The sequence below is a fragment of the Vicugna pacos genome, chromosome 18 (genome assembly GCF_048564905.1).
Source record: "Vicugna pacos chromosome 18, VicPac4, whole genome shotgun sequence".
NCBI classification, from domain to species: domain Eukaryota; kingdom Metazoa; phylum Chordata; class Mammalia; order Artiodactyla; family Camelidae; genus Vicugna; species Vicugna pacos.
This window is the reverse complement of record NC_133004.1, coordinates 20,440,387-20,462,148: the sequence shown is the minus strand read 5'-3', so window position 1 is coordinate 20,462,148 and position 21,762 is coordinate 20,440,387. Positions and strand designations below refer to the sequence as shown.

The following is a 21,762-nucleotide window of genomic DNA, read 5'->3' as shown; positions in this document are numbered from 1 at the left end:
TTATGAGAGTCCTTGTTCTTTAACAGGGGAACTTAACTTATTTACATTTATTATGATGACCCACGTGCTTGGTCTTATTTTGTGTTCTGATTAATACACTGATTTATTGTTTCCTTTTTAAATTCTTTTCTGGGCCAATTAGGTTTTCTTCTTTCTTCTCTCCACTTCTAGTTTCCTCCTTTATTTTATACTAATAGTTATCATTAACTAGTGATAAAAACCTTTAAATCTACATCTTATCAAAAACTAAACATTTCTCCAACGTCCCCCTCCCTGAATCAAACAAGATCTTTGGCACATTTTATTTCCTCTGACTCACCACGAAGTTTGTTGAAATAGTCTAGAATTTCATTTCCAGATAATTAATTTTCTTCCTTAACCATGTGTCTTTTCTATTCCAGAAATCCTTTCCAAACAATTGCATTTACTTCACAACCACCTTCAAATAATCATTTAGACTTGATTAATCTGTTTTGCTCATTTTGTACCACTGTTTCTTATGGGTGTGTCTTCCTTCATTTTGAGTCCTTGAATCTTACCAATCTTGTCTGGAGTCAAAAGCTTGGATTTGGAAGGTAATCTCAGTCCTGCCACTTACCTATTGTTCTTACCTGTCAGATTTCTTAACCTCTCTGTGCCTTAATTACCTCAAAGGAAATAATAATAGAACCCACCTTCCACGGGGAGACTCAATGGAATAAGACAGTGAATGAATGGGTGGACAAATGAAGGATGTGGGTTTCCTTCCTCCTGTCTCTTAGGAAGCTCTCACCACTAATCTTTTCACTCCCTGTGCACATTCTCTTTCTCGTCCTCTGTGGTTCACTTCTCTGTCTCTGTTGTCAGTCTTCCTTAGCCTGGAAACTGGTTCAAGTCTCTTCCACATTAAGAAAAAAACCTTTGCTATCACCCTGTGCCCTTCTCTTGTCTCTTGACTCTTTCCTTTCGTATCTAAGCTTCTAGAAAGAGTGAAACATGTCATGTTTACACCCCCTCATTTGCTACCAATCCGCTGGCATCTGGCCTCCCACCAACTCCTCCACTTAGGGTGTTCTCAGTAACGGTCCCTGGTGAACACTATGTCTTCTGCTTCATGCAGCAACATGGCAGGATTGAGGCACAGGATGACCCTGAGGAGTGCTGTCCAGCAGGGGCACAGACAGCCTGGGGGAAAAGCCTGGGGCTTGCAGTAGATAGCTCATAAATACGCGTCCCCTGAATGTCTGTGTGATGTGAATGAGATGGGGGCTGGGGAGGCTTCCTGGAGGAGGAGGCACCACAGCTGAGTCTGCATGGGGGTGGGATGGAAAAGCATTCGAAGCAAAGGGAATAACATGGGGAAAGGCCAGGAAATGGGAGGCAGCAGTGTTCTGGAAGCCCCAAGTGGAGGTACATGTGGGCCTGTGCAGTGTGTGTGGGGACATCAGGGAGGGACTCACAGGGGCATTATCCCCAGCCCTTGCTCTGTTCCTGTAGTCCAAGCCCCTGCTGACATCTCTCCTGTAGCTGTTCCCTCAACTTCCACACACTGTGCCTGTTTCCTTCTACTTCTCTGGCTCTCTCACTTAGAATCCCCCAAGATCTCTCTCCTCCCCAACTCTAGGTTGGGGTCCCCTGCCTATGGAGTCTTCCACCTCCCCCAGGTGCGCTCATCCTCCCTTCCAGCTTTACACCTCACCTCCAGCTGTATTCTGGGCACCTTCTCAAGTAGCCTTGGCACCACCTGTCCAGAACCCACTCCTCACCTTTCCCTCCACATCCTTCCTCCCCTGGGGCATCCCTCCACCCAGCAAACAGCCTCTCCACCCATTCTAGCACCCAACCCCCAGGCAGGGCAGCATCTGAGTTTTCTTCTTCTCCCACTTAGCCTCCAGCCAGTCCTGAGGCTCTTTCCCACTTGGACAGTGCAACAGGGGCTTTACCTACGTGAGTCTGGGGATCCCCTTCCTGTAACTGCTCAGCCTCTGTCCAGGCTCTGGGTGAGGAATTCAATTGGCCAGCATGGGTCAGGTATCCACTCATGGCCCAATGGTGGAAAAACTTTATTATTTCTTCATTATTTTAGAAGTTGAGATATAATTCACATACCATAAAATTCGCTCTTCAAAGAGCACAGTTTAGTGATTTTAGTATATTTATAAGGTGTACAACCATCACCACTAATTCCAGAACATTCTCAACATCCCCAAAAGGAACCCCACACCCATTGGCAGTTACTCCCCATTCCCCCTCCTCCCAGCCCCGGGAACCACTAATCTACTTCCTGTCTTTATGGATTTGCCTATTTTGGACATTTTAAAATAAATGGAATCATATAGTATGTGATCCTTTATGTCTGGCTTCTAGCATGTTTTTCAGGGTCCATGCATGTTGTTTGACTTGGAGTCTTCCCACCACTTGCGTTAGTTTCACAATTAAATCCTGTGCACACAGAGGGACAAAATCTCTCCGGGTAGAGTCACAGCACCTAGTACTTCGCTAGGTGAAAAGAGCCGGCAAGCTGCGGCCAGACCGGGAGGATGCAGAGCGCAGCCTTCACCTGCCCAGGTGAGGCCCACCTCGGACCTTGTCACCTCTGTGACAGCGGGGACACCTCGCCGGCGCTCTGGTGGAACTTCACGAGAGGATGCAATGAGTGTTTATTGAGTGCCTACTGTGTAACCAGGTGCTCGGCAAACTACGGTGGTGGAGAGGGACAGAGGTGCTAGATGAGGCTTAGTGCGGGTAGCGGGTGCTCTGAGGTCAGGGTAGTTAGCGCTGCTGCTTGCAGTGTGTGACTGCTCTAGCTTTGAGGACTGAGAGACGTCGTCCCGGAGGGAAGACAGAAGAGCGCCGAGCGAGGACCACCGCTACTAAGGTGAGCGGAGCTCGCAACCAGGTTTAGAGCCCAGTGGGAGGAGCCGAGCTACCGATGCCCCACCCACCTTGCCCCACCCCCTCATGCGAGCGGCCACACTGCAGAGGGAAGGGCGGAGCCTCACGACGCCCCGCCCCTGGTGCCTGCCCCGCGCCGCGCCCGAAACTGTGGCGCAGAGGGCGGGGCCTAAGGTCGTCCCGTCCCGCCCCGCGCCGCGCCGGGAGGAGGAGGAGGAGCGGACGGCAGGCCCGCACTGCAGCGCCAGCGCGCGAGCGGGCGGCTGAGGACTCAGAACCCGGCCCGAGCGCTGAGCGGGCGTCGCGCAGGGAGACAGGCCGCCGCCGCCGCCGCCGGATCCCGCCCTGCGCCCAGCCATGCCGTGCGCGGGCCCTGCCTGAGCCACGGCCACCGGGGCCGGGCGGGCTCGGGGCCGGGCCGGGGCCATGCTTGCGCTGCCCTGACGATGCCGCCCGCCGCGCCCGCCCGCCTGGCGCTCGCCCTGGGCCTGGGCCTGTGGCTCGGGGCGCTGGCGGGGGTCCCCGGGCGCGGCTGCGGACCATGCGCACCCCCCTGCCTCTGCGGCCCGGCGCATGGCGCCGCCTGCCGCGTCAACTGCTCCGGCCGCGGACTGCGGACTCTCGGGCCCGCGCTGCGCATCCCCGCGGACGCCACCGTGCTGTGAGTAACTCGCCGCTACGCGACGCGGGCCGGGCGGTTGCCATGGCGCCAGGCGGCCGCGAGGACTTGCAGCAGCCCGGGCCTGCCGGGGCGCGAGGCGCCTGCACCCTCCCGGGAGAGGCCGGCTGGGCAGGCTGCCGGCCTGGCGGGCCTCGCAGGGCGTGGGCGCGTCCTCGGCCTCTTGAAGGGGAAACGGAGCGCGGGCCAGGCCTCTCCCAGGGCGAGGCTCCAGCGCAGTGAGGTCGGCCCGACTAAATAAGGAAAACCTGGGACCGCGGTCGGCTCTCAGCCCGCCTGGCCTGGGCCAAAGGGAACAGAAAAATCCCGGATTCTTTGCAAGCAGAAACATCGCACCCGGCGGGGCTCTGCTAACACGAGCTGACTGGGAGCCTGTGGCGTTGTGCGGGGGCGGGGCGGGGCGGGGCGGGGAGGTCTCTCAGTAGAGCGACAAACAAACGCTAATTAGCGACTAATAGAATGCGGCTTGGCCTGGGGGGATATCCAGCACTTGGGAGCCCAGGAGGAAGCTAGGAGGCGGAGAGCTCTGTCTGGGATGACAAGGAAGGCTCTCGGAAAGAGGTGGACAAGAATTTAATGAATGTGTAAGAATTGGCCTGGTACTTAAGGAGAGGCAGGAAGGTGGGTTTAGGGGAAGGGAGGAGGGAACCGTATGTGCAGAGCCTTGGAGGCTGGACTTGGTCGAGTGTGGGTGTAGGGTGCATCCCCAGTGTGGCAATTCCAGGGGAGGTGTGAGGAAGTGGGGACAGGATGGGGGGGTGTGGACTGGTGTCATTTGTCCTGTCTAGGGCTCTGATGTTATTCTGGGGACAGTGGGTGGGCAGGATTGACACGGAGGGGTTTAAAATGCTGAAAAGCTGTTGTCAGATTTGCATTTTGATTTTGGGGGGGGGTAATTAGGTTTGTTTATGTATTTTTAATAGAGATACTGGAGATTGAACCCAGGACCTGGTGCGTGCTAGACATCCACTCTACCACTGAGCTATACTCTCCCTCTACCTTTTTGTTTGTTCTTTTCAGATTTGCATTTGGAAGGAATAATAACAGGCAGCCTTTATAGAGAGCTTGCCTCCAGCCTGGGACTGTGCCAGGCCCTGGTTGTGAATTGTCACACTTAACCCTCACCCTCTGAGGTAGAGGTACAGTGAAGATGCCCATTTTATAGATGAGAAAACAGACCAGAGGTGATGGTGACGTGACTTGTCCAAGCACAAGTAACAAGTGACAGCCAGTACATGGCAGAGGCAGGGTTTGACTGTGAATTCAGGATCGGATTGAAAAGGGTGTAGGGAATTGAGATTTGTGGACAGTTGTCCCCAGAGCTGGGAGCAGGTTCACGGCCTGCTAATCCACATCCCTATGACCCTGTTTGGGTACTTGCAGGTACCAAAGCCAGGATTCCACCTCTCCCTGGCTGCATGCTGGAAGCCCTTGGAGGACCATTTAACATCAGACTTATTAAACCTGGGATTTAGTTTTGTAATGTTCCCTGGATGATTCCAGTGTGAGACCACCTTTTATTAGGGAGATCTTTGTGGTCAGTGTTCAGATGAGTTTGGATGTTGTAGGGGTGGAGCCAGGATAGGTGCTTCTCCTGGAGGAGGGGGTTCATCCTTGAGGCTTTGCTGGTTGGTTGGGGTGTTGGGGGCAGAGCAGGTTCTCCAGTGGTGACTGGGAGCCATGGGGCTGCACTGGGCCTGTCATCTTGGTCCCTGATCGCCGAAGTGTTTTCCATCACAGCTGTCCCTGTGGAGAGGGGCTTCCTGCCTGCTGCCCGTGCACACATAATTACATTGGACCCACCCAACCCCTGTTTCTCAATGCTGTGAGTGAGATTACTTCCATCTCTGGTGGGCTGGTCGCTGCAAGGTGGTCAGGCCCTAGCTTCTGCTGGTTATTTCCACTTCCTCATCACCCAGTGTTGTGCTGGCCTCCAGGAGCTGTCCAGGAAACAAACGATACTGTAGGTTGGCAGGGGGCCTGCAGCAGGGTGCAGGTTCTTGGGCACAGCAGTGAAATCTGAGCCTACTGTGCTGCATGTGTCACCTTAGGCTCCGGTCCTGGGTTTTGGAGTTGGTGGCCTGGCCTGAGTTGGCGGGACTCCCAGTGTGGCTGGCCCCACAGCATGTGATGATGGAACCTGGGGAGGCAAGTGGATGGGGTGTAGAAGAGATTCCAGGCTCTTGTTGACACTCTGAAGATGTCTCTGGGAGATTTCCACAGGGCTGGTGGCTGGGAACCCATGGGAAACTAGGCCCTTGGGTGCAGATGTTAAGGCCCTCCATCCCAGTCCCCCAGGCCACCATCTGCCTGTCATCCCTGCAAACCCCCTCCTTGGGGAGAGGGAGATGGGTGAGTCTTTTCTTCAGGGGAACAGGGCTGAGCTCGAAGATGCCGGGAGCCTCCTTGGTGAGGGTGTGCATGTCCAGGGGCCCCAGAAGCCCTGCCTTCTAGGCATCACCAGCAGTGTCCTCTAGACACCTCTGCCATCAGCGTCTTGCAGCCACCCCTTCATTTGAGACTCCTTCGCCAGCCTAAGGTGTGACAGGACAGCTGTCTCCAGACTTGATGGGGAGGATAGCGGCTTGCCATGGGGGATCTGGGCCCCCCAGGCCTCAACATTCAGGGTGGCCTGGGGTTCTGAGACCCTGGCTCTTTTTGGGTTAAACAGTGCTGCTGGGAGGTGGCAGCCTGAAAAAGATGACGTTACTCAGTAAAATTTTGCTACTCCCATATTTTTAAAGTTTTATCATGGAGAGTTTAAACGTGCAAAAAAGTAGGCAGAATAGTGTGGGCCCTGTCCCTCCCCACCCCCACCCATTTTTGAAGCAAATTCCAGCCATCCTATTCTTTGATCTGTAAGCATTTTGGAATGTGTGGTGACACCATGATCATACGTAAAACAGCGTATATTTCCCTGATCCTGTTACATGTCCAGTTTCAATCTTTGGTTGTCTCTCTTTTTAGTAGTTTGAATTAGGATCTGGATAAGATCCACACAGTGCCGTTAGTTAACGTCCTCTGCATCTCTGGATGCATAGGTTTCCCTCCATCTCTGTTTCCGCTCGTGTCACTTGTCGAGGAAACCTGCTCCAGTAGCTCCTGGGTTTTGTATTGCGTCTCTGTGTGTCACCTTCATGATGTCATCTGATGTGTGCCCTGTGTCATCGCCTGCCCTGTGTTTTTCCCGTAAACTGATTGTTAGGTCCAGAGCTGTGTTGTGTGATGAGCCACGTTTCAGGTGTTCAGGGGCCATAGGGCCAGTGGCTAGTGTGTTGGACAGGACAGCATAGAGATGGAATGTTTGTCACCGTAGAGTTCTAGATGTGATGGCATTGCTCCAGGTGTGGCTGTTGGTCGTTTTCAGGTGTGGTTGCTTTTGGCTGACCCCTTCTCGGGTGATGTGTGTTGCTGATTTTGACCAGGTGCCGGTAGTGCGCCTCATACTGTCTGCTGAATGTTCTGGTCTAGGACTCGGCTCAGAGCAGGGGCTCAGTAGGGATTTGTTTTGCTGACTAAAATATTGGGCTTTTAGCGTCTTCTGTTGGCCAGGAGCACCCAGGACCTGTGTCGCTAAATAATAGGAGAATGGGGGGGGGGTCTGAGGGATCGGGCAAGTCTCTGGTGTCTGCACAGGAGGTGGGCGTGAGGGAAGGTGGGCATCAGGGAGTAGACCCCTGAGGCCGGTGTGGGCCTGGTGTGTGTGTAACGTATTAGACTGCAGGAGCCATGTGCATTGCTTCCTTGAGGGCCGGCGGGGCAGGAGAGGGTCCCATTCCTGGGCCCTTACCAGAGAGTGGTCCTGGCTGCTGTGTGCCTGGCCCTGTGCCAGGGATCTCCAGGGCTCACTACTCTGGGACTGTCATCAAGGGGGAGCCAGTGTTAAACCAAAGACACAGATGATGGGGAGGGGGGCCGCTTTGGAGGGGCTGCCTAGGAGGACCCCCAATGCAGGGTGACTTTGAAGCCAAGATTCAGTGCTTTCACAGGAGTCATCCAGGGGCTGGGAGAGAGCGTCCCAGATAGAGAGGACAGCCTGGCAGAACTTCTTAGAGGCTCCAAGTGATGGGAGGTGGGAGGTGGGTCTTCTATTGAGAGATCAAGTAGGGGCAGCATTAAAGGACTTAGTAGGGTAGTGTCCTGATTGACATCTTCCTGAAAGAACACTAGCTGCTGTGTGGAGATGGTATTGGGTGGCCCTGGACATCTTGCGTGCCCAGCTGGTCTCACCCTCACATTCCCTGAGCTGCACATGATGGCTGGCACCTAGAAATTCAGGCTATAGATGCATATGTAATGTTAGTTTCCTGGTAGGTCATGAGATGCAAATTTGTCAGAACTGTGGACAAGCGGGCACACTCTGCCTTCTGTATGTGGTCACTTGGCAGGGCAGAGAGGTAAGTGGGGAGGCTTCAGCTACACCTGCAACACCTGCGGACACAGAGGGACCAACACCAGAGCATTCTCAGTGCCAGCAACCCTCAGGAGCTAGGCAGTATGTGGGAGTAGTGAGGATAGCCACCATCCAGGAGGGTGAACACACCTGCAAAATGACTGCAGGGAGGATAAAACATGCAAATCATGTATCTGATGAAGGACTTGTAGCTAGAATGCACAAAATTCCTTAAATGCTAAAAAGTAAGCAAAGGATCTGAACAGACAGATCTCCAAAGAAGATACACAGATGCCCAGTAAGTACTTGAAAAGATGCTCAATGTCGAGCTTTCAGAGGAATGCAGATCAAAATCACAGTGAGATACCATTTCATACCCACTGGGATGGCTGTCACCAAAAATAGTGAGTGTCGGTGAGGATGTGGAGAAATTGGAATCCTCACCCACTGGTGGGGATGTAGAGTGGGGCAGCGCTTTGGAAAACAGTCTGGTGGTTCCTCAGAAGATTAAACATAGAGTTACCATGGGGCCCAGCCATTCTACTCCTAGGTGTATACCCAAGGGAAGTGAAACCTACGTCCACACAAAAACCTATGTACAAAGGTTCATAACAGCATTATTGACAGTTAAATGGTGGAAACAGATCAAGTGTCCATCAAGAGATGAATGGATAAACAGAATGTGGTCCATCCATCCTGTGGACTGTTAGTCGTGAAAAGTGCAGTAGTGATACACGCTGCAATGTAGATGAGCCTGAAAACACGTTCAGTGAGAGAAGCCCGACACACATTAAATGATTGCACTGAGAGGAAATGTCCAGAACATGCAAAGCCACAGAGGAAGAAGTAGGCGAGTGTTGTCTACAGCTGGGGTGGGGGATGGGGCTGAGGGATGATGGCCAAAGATTGTGGGGTTTCTGTTCGGGGTGATGAAAATGTTCTGGAACTAGGTAATGGTGGTGGCTGCACAACCTTGAAAAAATACTAAAAACCACTGAACTCTATTTAGAAGGGTAGACTTTATAATGTGTGAGTTATATTTGAATTAAAAACCAAAGCTCTGAAAAAAATACCCAGAGGAGTGCATCCTGTTCCCCACCATGTCTTCTCCCTCCACCATTGCCACATGCTGGACTCTGTGCTAAGGCCTTTATCTCATGGTGTGCCACCACGATGCAATGGCGTTGGTCCTGTTTTACGAGGAAACTGAGGCTCCCAGAGGTTGAGTCACTTCTAAGGTCACATGGCTGGTAAGTTGTGTCAGAGAGGTGACTTCATCAGCACACTCTGGGGCTTGGCCCTGGAACTGCACGTGGGGGCCTGGGATCCAGCACCAGCAACCTGCTTCGTAAGCAGACAGAGGTGGCAATGGGGATATCCCTGAGTGGTCCTTGGGTGTGTTTGAATGGTACCGGGTGGGACCTGGACTCAGGCCCCAGCTTCTTATTTGCCCCTATTCTACCCAGCCCTTCCCACCAGCTCTTTCCTGGAAATTCCCTTGACTGTCCTTCCCACTGACTTCTTGTTTGGTTCCAGGAGGGAGACATGGAGCACAGGAGAAGGGGGCTCAGGCTCTGGGTCAGACCTGGATCCCAGCAGCTCTGCTTCCTGTGTGACCTTGGCTGGGTCACTCAGCCTCTTTGAGCTTAAATTGCCTCACCTGGACAGAATGGACACCATGAGTGGTTGTGGGGTCTCAGAGGTGAAGGTGTGTGTACCCACAAGGCTTAGTTGATGGTGGCCACGATAATCATAACCACTGCCAAAGTGGCCCCTCAGTCCATCCTCCATCTTCCTAGAGCCCATTCCCTTCTCCCCGGCACTGGCCACCAGGAGTTGCACCCCTAAGACTTATGTGTTTGTGGTTTTGATGCATTCAAGTACGCACAGTGAAGTTATGAGGCGTCAACAGAGCACCATGAACTCTCGTGTTCACCTTGTTCTGTGACCTGAGGTGATGTGGTGCCGTTGGAATCCATGAACACACGGGCCACTCGGCACCCCCGCCACAGCTCTGCTGCCAACCTCCGCTGCCCTTGTGATGTCCCTCGAGGAGCTGACTGACACCGGTGCTTTCTCAGAAGATGTGTTCAGCATACAGGAGACTTGGTTTCCCCTTCCCTGTGCTCCGTGGACTGTCCTGCGACTCCCCTTGTGGATTAGGTTTCCCATCAGAGCCTCCCCTCCCTCTGCCCCGCCATCTTTGCGACAGCTGGCCGGATGGCGGTGCCTTCGACCCCCACCCACGGTGCCTGTGCCACGTGCGGCCACCCTAGCCTCCTGAGGGAGTCCCTGGCTGGGGTTTGGTTTCAAGTGAGGAAGCCGTGTTGGGCGGAGATGCACACTTTCCGGAGCACTGTGGTGGCCAGCACCCGCAGCAGGGACCCAGACGGGCCTAACCCGCTGGTATGAAAACATACCGCTTCTGCTGCTGCCTCCGCGCCTGGTCCTGCGCGCTGGCCTGGCCGGGCCGCCTGCCTGCCGTCTCACTGCCGAATGAACGCAGCTGGAAAATGCGGCTCACATCCTTTCTTCCTGGAACACCTCGTTCTTTATGGCTTGGCAGCCTCTCCGCCAAGGGGCCCAGTGGTGCCCAGCCGCCCATGCCAGGGAGGGGGCTGCATTTGAGAGCCAAGGTGGGCAGGGCTCTTTCTCTCCCTGAAGCGCCCGTGAGCCCAGGCCTGGCAAAGTGTGTCCCCAGTTTTATCAGTCCCTATCCCCTGAAGGCTTGGAGCCCACTCTGGGATCCTGGTGGGGCCACCCTGGAAAGGCTTCTGTCCTGAGGCAGGGCAGAAGCCAGCTTTTCCTTTTGGCTGAGACAGGGAATGAGGGCCAGCGCTCCAGGTGAGAAGGGAGCCTCCAGATTCTACTCTAAACTGCTCTGTAACCCATTGGCTCTGCCACACAACCGACTGGGTGATGGAATTGCCAGCCAGACTGGGCCAGTGCTTCTACCCATGAATGCTGGAGGCTGTGTTCTCCAGCCAGGATAGGGAGAGCCCTGCTGCGTTTTTCCTTCACTCTTCAGACTCTGCGTAGGCGACTGTGGGGTGAGGAGGGCAGCCTCCCTGAGCCTCGGCATTCCTGTCTGTAGAAGGGGATGGCGTAGCCCCTGCCCTGGCTGGCTGAAATGGGCCAGAGTGCAGAGGGACATCCAGCTGAATGCAGCACATGGGCACTGGCGTCCCCAAGTACTGGTCCTTTTCTTCCTCTTGCCCTGAAGGGTGGCCCCAAATCTCCAGCTGCTGGTGGAGGGGCGTGCTGAACTCTTTTCTGGGAGGGCCCCCACCCCCTCTTTCCTGGCTCCTCACCCCACCCTGGTCCTGTTACTGCCCTGACAGTGGCTGCCTCTGGGTAGGCTGAGCTGTGTCTCCATCCCAGCATGGGAGATGCCCCATACTCCTTCCTGTGGGAGGGCTCCCCTCCCTGTCCTGGCCTGTGGTTTCAGGGGGTTTCTGGGCAGGCAGTGTCACCGCACCAGACGCCTGTGTCTCTTCCTGGTGACAGTTCAGTTGTGGGATGGACACACCCCAGTGAGGGAACCCGAAACATGCCCTGGGAGACGCAGGCTGCCTCCTATTCTGACGCCCTGGACAAGGCTCAGAGGGGCTCTCTCGCAGGCCATTCTCTCCCTTCCAGGCCCAGACCCCCCTTCTCCTCCATTCTCTGGGCCCTGGTTTGGAACCAAGTGGGGAAGGACGGGTGCAGCCAGGCCCTCCGTACCCCTTCTCCCCAGGAGCCTGCCCCCTGCCTACCCCCGCAGCTCACCCTCTCCAAGTGTTTTTCTTCAGATCAACTCTCTCTCCAAAACTTGAATTCATTAATTTAAACATCATTTCCGGCCCTGGAAGCCAGCCTCACTCACCATAAATAGAAGGGAATGAAGACAGAATGAGGTTATTAGACTCAAACTGACCCGACCGTGGTCCTGTGCTGAAAGGAGCCATTACTAAGGCGTCGAGTGGTGATGCCTGGAGTGGGGTCTGGAGAGCCTGGGCCCCTAGGGGCCCAGGACCAGCATGTGGCCTCTGGCCCCTTCTGCTTGGACCTGGCTCCTGGGGGACTTGTTGGGGGTCCTTACTGGGCTAAGGGACCCTGTTTCCCAGGAGTCCCAAGGCCTCCATGGAGAGGATGGGGCAGCTGAGGCTGCGTTTGGGGAGCCCACTGAGAGCGGGAAGCAGGGAGGAGCTCAGAGCCCTGGGCCTCAGGCTGGGAGTGGGGGGCCTTGTCGCTCTGCAGCTCTGTCCTGTCCTGCCAGGGGAGGAGGCAGCTGCTGGCTTGGGAGGAGCGGTTACGTAACATCTGCAGGCGGCCCCTCTGGAGCCCGTTCCCCCCAAGCTCTGTTTCCAGCGTGGCGGCCAGCGCCGGGTGGGGTGCTGGGCTGGAGCCTGGCGCTCGCCTCCACTGCTGACCACACGCGTCTGGAATGTGCAGATGTTTCCTTGGGGGCTCCGGCTGGCCCCCAGACCCCACCTGGCATCTGGACTTGGGAGTGGGTACCCAGGCCACTCCCCCCTTGGCAGAGAAGGAAACTGAGGCTGCTCTGTGCTTCAGGGCAGTGTCCTGGCTTGTCTGGGGCCGGCGTTTCCTCAGCTCTAGAAGGGACTTGCCCTCAGAACCACCCAGGGCTCAGGAACAACCCTCTCCTTGGCCTCTGCCTCTGCATACCTCGCCCTACTCACCTGACCTAAATAGCCCCCTTCCCATCTCTCCCCACTGGGCCCTAAGGTGCCCCCCCACTCCACTCCCCTTCCCTCTGCAAGACCTGGGATGTGCACCGGGCCATGATGCAGGGGCTAAGCCCTGTGTGGGGAGGGCAGGGGAGCACTACCATTGTCCATCAGATGGGAAGCCCTGAGCACCTTTAGCTGAACACTACCAGTTTGGTGGTGGAAGCAGGGATCCCCCCACCCCAGCTCCTGCTCAGAGCAAGAAAGATCAGAGCCTGAATGAAACACTTCCCTGGGAGGCTGGTGCTCCTACCTGTGAGGATGTCTGATCTGGAAGGCAGGGGGAATTGGGACAGCCCCAGTGTGGGGGGCAGACTGGGCTTCCCAGCAACTACTGGGGCACTGTCGGGGAAGGGAAGGAAGTCCCAGGTATATGGGGCGGAACAGGGCTCTTCACTCCTCTCCCAACACAGTTATACCTGTCTCAGAGCAGGAGAGGGAACAGAGGAGGAGGGGACATGCCAGCTATGGAATGTGCTGTCTCAGTCCAGTGCTGAGGGCAGTTGAGGGCCAGCTTCCCAGCCTGTCCCTGGTGACCAGGATGGTGACACATGTCTGGTGCTGTCGTAGTGTGTGCCTGTTCCCAGGTGGTGTGTGTGGTCCCCAGGTCACCACTCCCCCTGAGCTGGTGTGACCCCTTCAGCCTTGGGGTCCCTGGGAGTTGTTGACTTGGGCCTTGGAGGGACCTGGGAGGGTCCAGATGGCCCAGAGGGTAGACCCTGCTTGACCCGGGACCTCTCGGGTGTTGTCTAGTCAGGCCACTGGCTCTCCTCCCAGTGGGGGCTGGCCGCCATGGTGCTTGGCCAATCTCTCCTGCTTCTGCCGGCTCTGCTGGGCTCCTTGAGGTCCTTTAGGTGGCTCCCTGGGCCCCCCTCCCCCGCTTTGTAGGACATGGAGAACTCAAGTGTGGGGGCAGGGCGTCAGACTGTGATGATGTCACCTAGGGGGTGCAGAGGAAACCCGAGGGGCTGGAGAGGGGGTGGGCTGGCCGACGGCCACCTTGGCGTTCCCCCAGAACAGTGACAGCAAAAGCAGATGGGGATGTGGAAAACTGGCTGTTAGGGCCATGGGGCTGGGTGAGGACTCCATTGGTATTCGCCTCCAGTGTCCCCTCCAGAGCCCTTCTTCCAGTGTCCTCCCTGCCCCCTATCCCTCCCAGTGGACATGGGTTTTACCCATGGTGTGCGCCGTGCAGACATTCTCACAGCCCTGGGCCGGCGGGGCCTGTGGTGCATGTCCTGGTTCTGCCCTCAGGCCACAGGAGCTTTGCGGGGCAGGGTCCCCAGGCAAAGCTCCTGTTTTCTCTGCACTGTGGGCCATGGCCAGGCCCAGGTGAATCCTGGGGAGAAGGGGCCCATTGGGGCCTGTAGCATGGAGCACGTGGCCGGAGCACGTGGCCAGAGCCCGTGACAGGGTGAGGCTGTCTTCTGTTGCTCTAGGGGAGCCTCCGTGGTACAGAGCTGGGCCGAGGATGGCCTGGAGCCATGGGCCAATGAGGCCAGGGATGGTGGTGTCCTGCCAGCGTGGGTGCTGGCTGAGTGGCTGGGACACTGAGGTTGACCTGGCCCCTACCTCCTGTCCTGGTTTCTCTGGCACCACAGATGGCTCCCAGCAGCTGCCACTCATGATGGATTTTCCAGAAAATGGGATGTGGAAAAACATTTTAGGGATTTTCCTTTTTTCCTCTTCTGCTAGAAGGCTGAGAAGCTGTCCCTGGCGCCCCTGGCGGGTGTTACATGCCTGTACTTACCCTGATGTCTCACAGTCCCCCAGGCCTCCTCCCCAGGTCATCTTACTGCCTAGGGCTGTTGCTTCTCAGGCTCCTACCACCCAGTTTCTCAGAGGTTCAGATTCCACAGCTGTCCTTGCTTCAGCCACTAGGAAGTCCCTGCTGGGGTCTAACTGAAGTTCCTCGTGGCACAGCCGTCCCTACTACAGAGTGTGGTACGGGACATTAGATGGAATCTGGGTGCCTTTCCTTGGTCTCCTGGCCTGTCTCACACCCTCCGCATGGTGTAGACACCCCACCAGCCTAGCTGTGGGCACACATTCTCATATGCCATGGTGAGGGGCCTCAGCTTGTGCTGGAAGAGACTGTGTGTCCCTTTTTTTTTTTCCTGAAGTAGATGTGACTGTCCTAAATTGTTTTATCAAGTAAGAGTTTTACAGACACTGCTACATGAGCGGTATCAGTGGAGCTAGAGAGCATTGAGCCTTCCCTAGGCTGTGGGCAAGAACTAGCAGCGCTGTGCTGGGACCTGCCCTCCTCACCACTCAGCTCTCGTGGCCTTATGGCTGTCAATCCTGCATCCTCGGTTTGTGATCTGCTGGGTGTCAGGATTCCTTCTGGAGGCTTTGTGGCACGGATCAGGGAGAATAAACTCAAAGAATTTGTATGTGAAATCTTTGTCAACCAGTAAGCTCGCTGCTCAACAACAGACTGAGGGCTTTGAGCAAACTTAACACTATGAGGGACGCATGGGCTCCCTAAGGACCTGCAGCCACCATGCCCCTTGGGTTCCATACCTAACATGACTGGCTTGTGTCCCAATGGTTGGGCTGGCTGGGGTGGGGCCGCCCACAGTACCCCCTGGAAATAAATGGGCTGCTGCGTCCTCTGCTGCTCTGGGACTTGCTCGCAAGTGCCCAGCTCAGCTTACCCAATGGCACTGCCAGATGGAAGGGGACGACTTTTCCTCCCCATATGTGAGGGGGATGAAGGAAGCTAGGCTCCATGGTGGGGCACAGAGGTGACCTGCCAGAAGGTCCTGTCCCCGTGTTCCCTCGTCCCCAAAAGCCTCTGCTCCTGGAGTTCCTGGAACCCATGCCTGGGCATGGGCGCCCTGTTCACAGCCCTTCGGGGAGGGGACTTATATTTGCGTGCACGCACGCTCTCTCTCTAGGTAGGAGACTGAGAAGCTCAGTGAGATTGTCTGGGGTACCTAGCTCAGGTGAAGTGCTGCCGTTTTGAGCTTGTCGCTGGGACAGAGCCTCTGCCAAGTCAGGCATTGCCCCTCATCCCCACCCAGGCCTGCATAGTCAGGACACCCATCAGAGCAGTGGTGGGGCTGCAGGTCCTCCAGGCTGAAGCCTCCACCCCTATTGGGTCCCAGCAGGAGCTCCAGCCCCACCCCTGCTCTGTGGGACCCCTGTCCAGTGTCTCAGAGGTCCCACTACTGGGAGGACCCTGCCCCCTGTTGTGCTGCCCTTCCCACTGTGCCTGAGGTTCTACTCACAGCCCCTGTTGAGGAAGCCTCGGCTCAGTGGAGGACTGTGGTCTTGCCCACCTACTGCCTGTGCCCTCCTGACTGAGGCCTTAGGAAGCCAGCATCAGCTGAACATGTCATGTCCACGTGCTGTCGCTTGGCGCCGAGTTTCCCAGTGGCTGCCCCACTATGTGGAAGGGGGACCAGGCTCCCAGGGGTTAGCTGACTGCATCCACAGTCCCCCTTCCCTCACCCACTCTGGGCCTGGCTCCCCCCCCGTCAATCACCTGCGGGCCAGTGGTGCCCTCCAGAAGTCCCCCAGGTGGCCATTTAAATTGCTAGTGCTTTCCCTAGCTTGTAATTTGTTTTCTGATTTTATGATATTTTGTGTGGAAGTTGTGTTTTTAAATGCAGTTGGAGCTTTTGGGTTTTGATGTTTTCTTTAGGTTCACGCTTTGAAAACCTGTGACTCTCCTGTGTTCAGTTCTCTGATGTGCTTACATTGACTTTGAGTCCCTAGTGTTATCGAGATACGGCTCTGACTCTGATGCCTGGACCCCAGGGCTTAACGTGGGCCGTCACTGTTGCTCTGACATGGGTTCATCCACCAGAACTTCCTCATTGTTTATCTCATCTTTGTGCCCACTGTGTCTCAGTACCATCCCTCCCACCCCCCACCCTCCATAGCTGGCAGCATCTGGGCCCCCACCCTGGAGACCACTAGACTGCCTTGTATGTTCTGAACCCTGTGTGGAGGGGTAAAGTCTGCCCTCCATGGTGCATTTCCACCCTTCTGGGCCAGGGGGCAGGGGGCAGGAGAGGAGGGTGGAGGATCTAGCTCTCAGGTTCCCAGATGAGAGTTCATTCAGATCTTCTTTCCCTGGCCCTGGCAATAAGGCCTGGAGGGTGGGAGGCTACAGCTGGAGGGCTTCTGGCGTGGCCTGGGGTCAGCTTTGTACCCAGCCCTGGGCTCCAACCTTGACCTGCACTGCTTTGCTCCCCAGAGACATCTCCCACAACCTGCTCCAGGCACTGGACAGCGGGTTCCTGGCGAACCTCTCGGCGCTGACAGAGCTGTGAGTGTCCCCTCCAGGGCGGCTGTGGGATTCTAAGTGGGCAGGTGGCAGCTGCCTGTCCCCAGTGCGGTTGTTGGGGCCCTGATCCAACCGTGTTGAACCTCCCCTTTCTTACAGGGACATAAGCGACAACAAGATTTCTACATTAGAAGAAGGAATATTTGCTAATTTATTTAATTTAAGTGAAATGTAAGTTTTGTTGTTTTTGGTGGTTGTTGGTGGCTGGGCCCATGGCCCCCAACACCTGCCTCACTGCCCGCTGGACGCCTGCCTTGCCCTCTGCCCCCAGAAACCTGAGCGGGAACCCGCTGGAGTGTGACTGTGGTCTGGCCTGGCTGCCGCGCTGGGCGGAGGAGCAGCAGGTTCGCGTGGTGCGGCCCGAGGCGGCCACATGCTCTGGGCCTGGCCCCCTGGCTGGCCAGCCCCTCCTCAGCGTCCCTCTGCTGGACAGTGGCTGTGGTGAGTGCGGGTGGGCGGGGTAGACTCAGCCCCTCTCTGCCCGGCAGCTGGGCCAAGTGGGAACCCTGCAGGTTTTCAGGGGTCACCAGTCTAGGGGTGGCAGACAGGGATCCGGGAGCAGATGCACCTGGGGAACGATTGCAGGGCTGAGACAGACTGACCTGGTGAGAAGTCAGCAAGGCCCTCTGGACCAGGGGATGGTGTGAGTGGGAGGTGGGGAGACCAGCCTGGAGGTGGGGGTGAGTGCCATGCAGCCGTTGGAGGGTCGCGAGTGATGTGATCTGGGACCTGGAATGGGGACAGAGAGGCAGCAGGGGTGGGGTGCGCCTGTGGGACCCACCTGCCTTCCCCTTCTAGGTGAGGAGTACATCGCCTGTGTCCCTGACGACAGCTCGGGCGCCGTGGTGCTGCTGGCCTTCTCAGCTGCCCATGAGGGCCCGCTGGCAACTGAGGCCTGCAGCGCCTTCTGCTTCGTGGCTGGCCAGGACCTCGCAGCCCTCTCCGAGCAGGGCCGGTGCCTGTGTGGGGCGGCCCAGCCCCCCAATGCCTCTTCTGCCTGCCTGCCCTTCTGCTCCAGCCCCCCGCTGCCCCCCACCCCCACCTGTGGGGGCCCCACCCTTCTCCAGAACATCTTCCCTGCCTCCCCAGGGGCTGCCCTGGTGGGGCCCCGAGGACCCCTGGCCTCTGGTCAGCCAGCAGCCTTCCATGTGTCTGCCCCACTGCCTGTTAGCTCCACCCGCTGGGACTTTGGCGATGGCTCCCCTGAGGTGGATGTTGCTGGCCAGGAGGCTAATCACTGCTACATGCTGCCTGGGCACTATCATGTGACAGCTGTGCTGGCCCTGGGGGATGGCTCTGCTCGATTGGGGGCGGAGGTACAGGTGGAGGCCGCTCCCGCAGCCCTGGAGCTCATCTGTCTGGCCTCGGTGCGCAGTGACGAGACCCTGCAGTTCGGGGTCCGAAACCGAGGCGGCTCCAGCCTCCAGGCTGCCTACAGCATCGTAGCCCTGGGAGAGGAGCCAGCCCAAGGTGGGGCCACCCCGCCAGTGGGCCCAAGTCAGGGAGGGGCAGCCTCCGTGGGGCACATGTTAATGTCTTTCTGCCCTCTGCTCCTCCCCACCAGTGGTGCATCCGCTCTGCCCCTCGGACACTGAGATCTTCCCTGGTAATGGGCACTGCTACCGCCTGGTGGCAGAGAAGGCAGCCTGGCTGCAGGCGCAGGAGCGGTGCCGGTCCTGGGCTGGGGCTGCCCTGGCCATGGTGGACAGTCCTGCTGTCCAGCACTTCCTGGTCTCCCGTGTCACCAGGTGCCTGTCCAAGTGCTTCTGGTCCTCAGAGAGGCTGGGAGGTAGAGGGGTCCCTAGAATGCTGGGATGGGGACGGAGCCTGAGCAGATCGGGGCATCTGGAGGGGCCAGCCGGCCGGCCTGTTGGCTCTCCTGATACAGATGTGGACACAGAGGTGGAGGATGTGCCAGCTGTTGGAGGTGCACCCTAGACCCTGTCTCCCATCTGTCCCATGCCAGGCCCCTCTTGGCAGGGGCAGGCAAGATTCTGGTGTGACTGAGGAGGCTTCCCTGCTTTCTGCTCCGCACACTACCCACTACTGGGCGCTCAGTGCTGCCGCACGCTGCCCACACACAGGGCCTCTTAAACGCACTCACTGCCCAGGCCTGTGAGGAAGCATGCTTGGTAGTATAGTCACCGTGGGTAGCCCCACCGGGTCTCAGCTTGGCCCTCAGCACCTGCCATGGCTGGTGGCAGGAGGGGTGGAGGCTGAACCCCCTTCTCTCCTGGGGTCCCTGCTTGGGAATGGGCTGAAGAGACTGTGCATCACCCTGAATGTCCTCAGTGTCCGGAGCGGGAAACCAAGGCCTGAGCGGTCAGAGCCCCTGCCCAGGGTCACGTGGTTAAGGGCCCAGCTCTGGCCACAGCGCTTCACTCCCCTTCCTGTGCCTGTCCCTGTCCCTCTGTCCCTCTGCCTATCTCTGTCCACGTGTATATCCCCGTCCTTGTATCTACAAACCTTGCCTCCAGGAGGGTCTTTGCCTTGACAGAGCTGTGGGGGCTGATATGTGGATGTCTTGGTCCCCAAATACTGCACCTGGAGCCTCCCCTCAGCACATGGGTCAGATCTGCAGGGCCCTTGTCCAGATGGCGATGGGGCCCTGTGGGGATCTCTCAGCTGGGCCCCTGGCCCTTTGGGATGGGTGGTTGGGTAGGCACTGCTGTGGGCCCTGCTTGCCACATCATATCTCTGAGCCTCAGTTTCCCCATTTGGAAGGTAGAGACAGATGGGGCCCACCTGATCAACTGCTTTGAGGAGGTGCCCTCAGAAAGAGGGAAGATGGGAGATGCTTGTCTCTGGGGAGCCCCTGAGTGCCTGCCCTTCCCACTGTCTGCCTGCAGGAGCCTGGACGTGTGGATCGGCTTCTCTGCTGTGGAGGGAGCTGAGGTGGGCCCAGCGCCGCAGGGCGAGGCCTTCAGCCTGGAAAGCTGCCAGAACTGGCTGCCGGGGGAGCCACACCCTGCCACGGCTGAGCGCTGTGTGAGGCTTGGGCCTGCTGGGCAGTGCAACACGGACCTGTGCTCGGTGCCGCACAGCTATGTCTGTGAGCTGCAGCCTGGAGGTTCGCTGGGGCCCCTGGGGGCTGGGGAGCACCTGCTGCCCTGGCTCAAGACACCCCTTCCCCCCTAAAGCACATGGGGTCTCCTGGCCACACTGGGAGCCCCCCGGTCCCGGCCAGGACAGCTGCCACCTGGCACCACAGGTTCATTCCTTAGCTGTTCAGTGTTGGTTAGGTGTTTGCTGAGTGCCTTCTGTCCTGGACCAGATGAAACAGGTGAAGGGAGCCAGGGGCTGTTGCCAGGTGGCTCAGTCCCAGGTCTGGCCCCACCCTGGGCCCCCAACACTCTATTCTTCCGCTGGGGACCAGCACCTCATTGCACACTTGCACTCCAGGCCCCGTGCGGGATGCAGAGAACTTCCTCGTGGGAGCACCCAGGGGGGACCTGCAGGGGCCCCTGAGCCCCCTGGCACAGCAGGAGGCCCTCTCAGCCCCCCGGGAGCCCGTCGAGGTAGGCTGGCCCCCTGGCCCTCCAGGATGCAGTCTAGAGACTGTGCCTCACCCTGGCTGCTGTCTGTCTTTGAGAAACCAGAAGCCTTGTTATGGTCCTGTGTCCAGTAGAGAGTTTAGAAACCCCAGCACAGTGCAGAGAGTAGAAGGCCCCTATCCTGGTGTCTGGGAGAGCCCCAAATGCTCCTGAGCCTTTTGTCTTGGTGCTTGGGGACTTTTTGAAAATGAAGGTGGGGTTCCTATTACTCACAGATGGTTTTGAACTGATTTTTTCTCCCGAGTGACATTGTTTCCCACTGTGTGAAACAAGGCTCATGGGGGCCTCTTGAAGGCCCATCTCGTGGCTTCTCCCCTCTGACCTGGTGGGTGTTTGGGCCTTGGGGTAGGGCCAGGCTGAGGGCCAGGGTCTGTGGAGCTGAGCGGCCCCCCTGCCCCGCTAGGTGATGGTGTTCCCTGGCCTGAGCCTGAGCCGTGAAGCCTTCCTCACTTCTGCTGAGTTTGGGACCCAGGATCTCAGCCAGCCCGCCCAGCTGCGGCTGCAGGTGTACCGGCCCGTGGAAGGAGCAGGTGGGACTCCATCCTGGCAGTGGGAATTGGGGGACTCACACGACTCTCGGCAGTGTTGTATCTGCTTACCCCTCACCCACTGGACTGGTCTCCAGCCTCAAGGTGGACAGAGTGGGGTCCACAGAGAAGCCACCTTATCCTGGGGATCCCAAGGACAGATTGGGTGGGCCTGCCTGGGTGAAGGACTCACCAAGGTCAGTCAGCTGACCTGGTGTCAGGGTTAGAGGAGTGATGGTGGGGGCTAGGGGTACTGCCTGGCAAAACCTTGTGTCCTAGTGGGATGCCTGACCCCACTTCCTTTCCTTGTAGGGGCCCCAGAAAACATCAGTGATCCCCAGAGTAGGTCCCTGGAGAACAGGACTGAGCCAGCCCCTTCATGTATACCGGAAGAACACCAGTGCCCCAGATCCAACATCTGTCTGCCGCTGGATGCCCCCTGCCACCTCCAGGCCTGTGCCAATGGGTCCACATCAGGGCTGGGGCTCCCTGATGTCTCCTATGCACTGTGGAAAGAGTTCCTCTTCTCCGTGCCTGCAGGTCCCCCCACCCAGTACTCGGTGTGTGTCACTGGCCTGGGTGCTTTCTGCCTTTCCTTTAGCTGCCTGAGATCCAGGTCTCCTCATTAAACACAGACAAAATGCAAATTCTTCCGCACAGCCCACCAGGTCCCTTGTCCCCTCTCCCATGTGGCAGTGGCTGCCT

At 57.3% G+C, this 21,762-nt stretch overlaps 1 protein-coding gene across 8 annotated transcripts in view; it reads left to right on the top strand.

The window, feature by feature from the left end:
• The first annotated feature begins 3,066 nt into the window (after positions 1 to 3,066).
• Positions 3,067 to 21,762, top strand: part of PKD1 (polycystin 1, transient receptor potential channel interacting) — a 43,385-nt gene continuing 24,689 nt past the window's right edge. For 4 of the 8 annotated variants that reach the window (XR_012061082.1, XR_012061081.1, XM_072942429.1 and 1 more), the window contains exons 1-10: positions 3,067 to 3,535; positions 16,887 to 16,958; positions 17,076 to 17,147; positions 17,248 to 17,417; positions 17,775 to 18,446; positions 18,541 to 18,724; positions 19,826 to 20,046; positions 20,379 to 20,494; positions 20,934 to 21,060; positions 21,370 to 21,617. Coding sequence is in view for 6 of the 8 variants with exons in the window: in XM_072942429.1 (XP_072798530.1) it covers positions 3,321 to 3,535; positions 16,887 to 16,958; positions 17,076 to 17,147; positions 17,248 to 17,417; positions 17,775 to 18,446; positions 18,541 to 18,724; positions 19,826 to 20,046; positions 20,379 to 20,494; positions 20,934 to 21,060; positions 21,370 to 21,617 (2,097 nt within the window). In the remaining 2 variants the exon portion in view is untranslated. Of the gene's footprint in view, positions 3,536 to 4,048; positions 4,138 to 16,886; positions 16,959 to 17,075; positions 17,148 to 17,247; positions 17,418 to 17,774; positions 18,447 to 18,540; positions 18,725 to 19,825; positions 20,047 to 20,378; positions 20,495 to 20,933; positions 21,061 to 21,369; positions 21,618 to 21,762 lie in introns of those variants that run through there. The other 4 variants (XM_072942431.1, XM_072942430.1, XM_072942432.1 and 1 more) reach the window with 4 other exon arrangements.